The sequence below is a fragment of the Capra hircus genome, chromosome 1 (assembly GCF_001704415.2).
Source record: "Capra hircus breed San Clemente chromosome 1, ASM170441v1, whole genome shotgun sequence".
In the NCBI taxonomy this organism is placed as follows: Eukaryota; Metazoa; Chordata; class Mammalia; order Artiodactyla; family Bovidae; genus Capra; species Capra hircus.
The window spans coordinates 58,092,991-58,098,990 of NC_030808.1; the positions used below are offsets into that span (position 1 = coordinate 58,092,991).

Consider the following 6,000-nt stretch of genomic DNA (forward strand, 5'->3'; position numbering starts at 1 on the left):
GTAGGTTTCTGGATGCTCCGTCCTCTACGGAGTTGAACTGTGGGACTACTCCCCCACATCCTGCCTCACCTCTTCCCAGGGAACGCCAGCCGAGTCCCGGGAGAAGAACCGAGAGTGCATCCTGCTGGATTTCTTTGACGACCATGATGTCTGGCACTTCCTCTCCGCTACTGCCCTGTTTTTCTCATTCTTGGTGAGTTTATAAAACCTTTGCTTCTCTCTTTACATCTTGCATTCTTTTTTTTCTCTTCCCCTCTTACTTACATCCTCCTATTTTTAATTTCCAAGTCTTCATTATGATTCAATGTACAGATTATCTTTTTTTTTTAACATTGTATCCTCTAGTTAAATCTTCATTTTGTTCTTTTACTCTTCAAAACTTTAAGACACAGTGATAAAATAGTTTTCCTTTAGTTGCATAATGCTTGGACTGCACTGATGATTAGAACTCACGTGCCCAGCTCCCCCAGGAAGCGCTTTCGGTGGCACTTGCTACCATCTCAGCCACACTAGGTTGGTTATTCCTTCATGTTTCATACCACATTCCTCCCTCTCCTCCAGTCTCACTACATACCTCAATACAAACACTTTACAAGTTCCTGGAGTGGCTCAGGATAGCAGCCAGACCTCTTGCTGCCTTTCTAACCAGTCTCTCTCAAATCTGCAGTCCCTTCGTTTTTTGCCCACACACCTTCCCTGAAGCTGTGCATATTATAACAACCCAGGATGACAACTCCCAGCATACTTCCATCTTAATTTTGACTTTTCAAAAATAAATGTATATGGTGCCTGCACACAAGTTCTTTTAACAAGTAATAGGGGCCTCCTGGGTTCACTCTGACCCTTTACTTTAGTCTCAGCCAAGGAACCTCAAGAGTGGCGCGGGGCCGCCTCCTAGTGGCCAGTTTGGGAAGTTTAACCAGTCTGCATAAACATTCTTCCTTAAGGCTCTCTTTAATCGTCACATTCTCTGGGGAGACAGAGATAATAAAAGTAGAGCTAAGAGTTCCCTCTACATCACAGAGAGAGTGATGGTGGAGGGAACTATAAATGGAGAGTGGGGGAACAATTCTTATAGCAATACTCTATTGCAACAAAGTTTTATTCCCTTTAGGTCCCCATTCAAATGTCCCCTTCTAAGTGGTAATGATGTCCCCAGCCAACCTCCAAAATTTTTTTTACCTCATCCCATCCCATACTCCCTATATTCCTCCACAGTTTAATTTTTATCCTTAGTACATACTGCTATCTAACATAGTAGCCTCTGTTCATGCATTTGCTTCATGTCTGAAGTCCTCTCTCAAATGTAAGCTCCATCAGGGTAGACCTTTGTCTCTCTTTTATCCTAAGCTGTATCCCTAGCATCTAGAATAGCACTTAGTAGACCCTTGATATATACTTGAATAAATGCATTGCAGAATTACAAGTGTCTATTAAGAGCAGAGTGCTGCAGAAGACATGAAAACAATTAAGTACACTTGTGAGTCTTAGAAAACAGGGACTTATCGCAACTGTGCATTCCTCTCATTTTTCTGCCCGTCTTGTTTCAGGTTTTGTTAACCCTAGATGACGACCTGGATTTAGTTCGGAGAGACCAGATTCCTGTCTTCTAAGCCTTCCAGCATGGAGAGCTGGGGAGAGCGAGCCACTGATCTTGGTGCTGTTTCATGAAAAAATACAGGGACTGAAGCAAAGTCACCACTGCCAAATGCTCCACTCGCCCACTGACGGGTGAGCTCTGTACACATTCCCACAGGGAGGAGAGGAGCTAAGGGGGACCCAAACCTTCAAGAAAGGGAGGCAGAAGAGAAGCTGCAGCTGTGGACAGAGATGAGCCCTCCAGAGTCAGAAAACACCCACCATCCCCTTTTGTTGCAACTCTGAACTAGACGTGGGCAAGCTGCATCAAAGTCAACCACCTTGGGACTCCTGCTACCCTCACCTGAGACTCGCCAGCCATGGCAGAACCATGCCACACTCTGCCCTCCACCTGCTTCCCTGCCCAGAGAGGCCAGCAGCCCAGATTTCCTGCCCAGAAACTCCAGGCTGTGCACCTCTGTAACATCCGCTGCTCTAGATATCCCCAGACAACAGCCTCCTTCTCCGAGGTCCTGGGATGATGTGATTCCCTGAAGTCTGGTAGAGGGGTGGCTCCAAGGCCCTGCCCAACTGGGATAGATGTTCTGCAGCACCAGCTGGTCACCTCCATTGCAGGAATGCTGTGCGCTTCCCTCAGGTTCCTGGAAGCATTAGGAAGACTCCAAGTTGGGCTCCAGGTTGTCACACACCCTGGGCAGGTAACTGTCTCTGGGACCAAGGCGTGGGTGCTTCCCTGTTCCCTGCGTCTCCATCCCACCGTTGTGTGTTGACCCCATGACTCAGGCTCTACCTTCTTGGGAAGGCCCTGTCTCTCCACAGATCAGCTCCAAGGTGGAAGGGGAAATGGGAAATTCTTCCACCATCAGGAGAAACAAGAGGAATGCCCGACAGCACTAGGAGACTGGTAACATCAGCATCAGGCCAACGGGCCTCGCACGAAAGACTTGGGCTCCTGGAACAGATTTAGCAAAGGCAAAAGTACCTCCAGTCCAAATAGCTCCATCCCGTGCCCACATCACCCTCGGGGAAGACATAAGTGTCCTCCTCAGGGTCACAGCTCTCAGGCTGCTGTGCCACCAACCATGGCCCTCCCCTGCGGCTGCATGCAGATCAGGGCTCCAGACTTCCCCCCCGAGGTTCTCTGGAGGCCAGCCTCAGGGTGAGCGCATCTCCCTCCTCCTCTCCAGTTGCAGAGAGCTCAGCCAGCTTGGGGTTGTCTCTCGGATTCACATTCTCTCCCCAGGACAGTGTTGAAAAGCTCAGCAGTCCCCACCCTCACTCTCACGCTGGCGGCTGCTCTGCCCCTAGAAAGTCCCGTTTTGACCAAACTCCCCTGTTACCTGGGCTAGATGCTATCATAACTTGTACATGCAAACACATGTTCAAAGGTATGTCTGCCTGTGAAATCAAAGTTACTTTCTCACCTCTGCTTTCCCAATCTTTCATTAGAGAAATGGATCAGCCACCCTTTTAAAAATATATTATTTCTCTAAAATAATGTTCAAAACACATTTTTGAAGTTTAAATAGCAAACTTTCCCTAATTTTAAGAACAGAGATGCTTTCAATGAAGCATTGTGACCGTTTTTCCTAAAATGCTCCCAAATTTGTAATTGGTCTTCTGTTATTCTTTATTTCTTAAAAATTATTGGCTTCCATAGGCCACATGCGGCTTCCCAGGCGGCGCTAGTGGTAAAGAACCACCTGCCAAAGCAGGAGACATAAGAGACATGGGTTCAATCCCTGGGTCTGGAAGATCCCTTAGAGGAGGGCATGGAAACCCACTCCAGTTTTCTTGCCTGCAAAATCCCATGCACAAAGGAACCTGACATGCTGTAGTCCATGGGGTTGCAAAGAGTTGGACATGACTGAGCGACTGAATTCAACACATAGGCCATATGAAGGCCACCTAGTAAATGGTTCTATCAATCTAACATCTAAAACAAATTTCAAACCCGTTTAACTTTGCTGAGTTGACCTAGTTCTTTTATTTTTAATGCACTAAAGGATTTTGTATCCAAAAAAGATGGGGGCAGGATGTGAACAACAAAGTTTGTTCAAGCACCCCTGTGGCCTGAAGTGAATAAACTAGAGGACACTTAACCTGTTCGGTAGCTTGTCTGGGAAATATGTCCATGGAAATGGAGAGGGGGGCCCTGTAGAAATGGATGGATTATGCTGCTGTATTCTTCAGTATTGTTTTCTGACAGTGTCTGCCGAGTGCTATAAACTCACATATTGTGGTTCAGTTTTGTTCTCTGCAGCAGGACTGAAAACCCAGACCAAGCCTGCTCCTATAAATATCAATTCTAAATGTATTTGTTGTTAGCTCTTTCTATTGTGCTGATTTGTGCAGTGGTAGGAAGATACAAGAAAGGCATTTGACTGTGTCTGTTGGGTTGATAGGAACTCAGGGTGGAGGGGGTGGCCAGAGTTATTCATAGTGGTCCCGCGTCCACGCTTAGCACAGGCCTGTGCAAATTCTGTGCTCATGGACTTCTCTCTTTACATGAGAGGAAGGCAACTCTGAGTTCAACAGGAGGGTAACGGGAGACAGCCAGCCTGCGAGGAGGATCTTGGCAGAGGCACAGGGTAACGAGAGCAGTTCACTTGGAGGGCAGAGACGTGGCAGCCAGAGGAGCAGAACGGCACATAAGAAATGGGCTCTTCACACCTCTGACGAAGGCTGCAGGCAGCCCCAGCTGTTAGCCCTGGGGGGTAGAGGGATCAGCCTGGTTTTATTTTAGCAGCAGGAGCAGCCAGTGGAAAACCAGAGCCTGTCTGGGGAGGGGCTTTCCATGGCTGAGATGGAGTCAGCGCCTGGGGCAATGACAGTGGCGGCTGCTGCTCCTGCGGCTCCAGGCAGCCCCCAGAATGGTCTGTGGGTCACAGATGTATGTGTCAGGGGAACAGTAGCGCCCAAAGGTTTCTCCTCCTAGGAGACTGTCTAAAAACTTGGGGAAAGGGGGAAAACAAAGATAAACATTCTTCATAGAAGGACCTGTTGGGTCTCGGAAAAATTCTTGAGTCAGACTTTAGTCCAGATATGTTCACCTGCTTGCTGTGTGACCTTGTGCAAAGTACTGGAACTTTCTGGTTTTCACCTGCCACGTCTACCTGACACTCCATGGAGCTGAGCAGGAGAAGCAGTGTCTGCAAAGAGAAGATACTCACCTGCACCTCTTGAATCCTTCAGGGTGGCAGGTTCCCGTACTTGGATGGCATCTCTCACCCATGCGGGCCCTTCATTGAAACCAGCTGTGCTGTTATCTGTCCTCAGTCCCAGGACGCCCTGAAGGGGCTGGGAGGCCTCTCCACCTCCAGAGGAACTGTCTAGAGTTAACAAATATCTCCCTCCCCTCCTTCTCCTTTTAAAGCTGCATTTCACTGTCTCCGGCCCTTAAGACTGCAACACAGATGAAAAATCGCTACCAAAGCTACAGCCAAGTGGAAAGTCTGGCTGTGCACAAAGTCACACCTCATTACTGCCAGCTCTGCCCTGGGAATCTCAGAGAAAACCTAGACTTTCTCTTCTCCCCAGCAGTTACTGCTCCCACGGTTCAGGGGATGCCCTATGCAAACGTTTCCCCTGACCCTCCCCACCCTTATCTGTAGAGAAAGCCGGGATGTTCAGCCTGCAGGTGACGAAACTGGTCCCAGAGGAGGCCTGGGAGCGTCTCCTGGTGAAACTATAGAAGATCATTATGAGTAAAGTTAGAACCGGCATCTGCCCGAAGTAAAGTAAAGCCCTCGTTTACATAATTTTGTCCAGCTTTTTTTTTTTTTTTTTTTTGGGCTTTGCTTTTAATGCTCTTTGGTGGTGTTGCGGAACCAAGTCCATTTTACCTGACGTACAGCAACCAAAACGCCGAGACGCTGAGGCTCGCAGCAAAGACAGGTTTTATCCACATGGCAGCCCTGCAAGTAGACGGCAGAACGAACCTCAGACCCTCCTCCGCTAAGGCACGGGGGGGGGGGGGGGGGGGGTAGGGGGTGGGTGTGTATCTGGGATGAGGGATAAAGAAGCCCGATGCACGCTGGGCTGGGGGCGCAAGCGTGGCGAGGCGGGAATAGGTGATGGGGGAAACCTGTGTCGACATCTTTCCTGCAGGCGTAACTAGGCTACGGGCCGCTGCACATTCCAAAGGGCGCATGCCCAGTTGGAGGGTCAGGGGTCCCACCTAGTTTCAGCCAGTTCAGCTGAGCTAGATGCCTCTGACTCCAGGTTCCTGGAAAACATCTCAGGCAAACAGGTTACTTACTGTCTGGGCCACATGCAGCTTGGAGGACGTGGGAGTCTTAAAACAACCTTGATTAGGGAATGCAGGGGAAATGGATTTGACTAATTACCAACAGTTTCAGTGGGAACAAGATATATTTGTGTGGCTAAGTTCAAATGTCT

The 6,000-nt window shown here is 48.8% G+C and overlaps 1 protein-coding gene across 2 annotated transcripts in view; it reads left to right on the forward strand.

Annotated features, from left to right (window-relative positions):
* SIDT1 (SID1 transmembrane family member 1) overlaps positions 1-5,356 on the forward strand; it is a 106,645-nt gene extending 101,289 nt beyond the window's left edge. For both annotated transcript variants that reach the window (XM_018038422.1, XM_018038468.1), the window contains exons 24-25: positions 80-193; positions 1,551-5,356. In XM_018038422.1, coding sequence (XP_017893911.1) covers positions 80-193; positions 1,551-1,613 — 177 coding nt within the window. In that variant the 3' untranslated portion in view covers positions 1,614-5,356. The remainder of the gene's footprint in view (positions 1-79; positions 194-1,550) is intronic.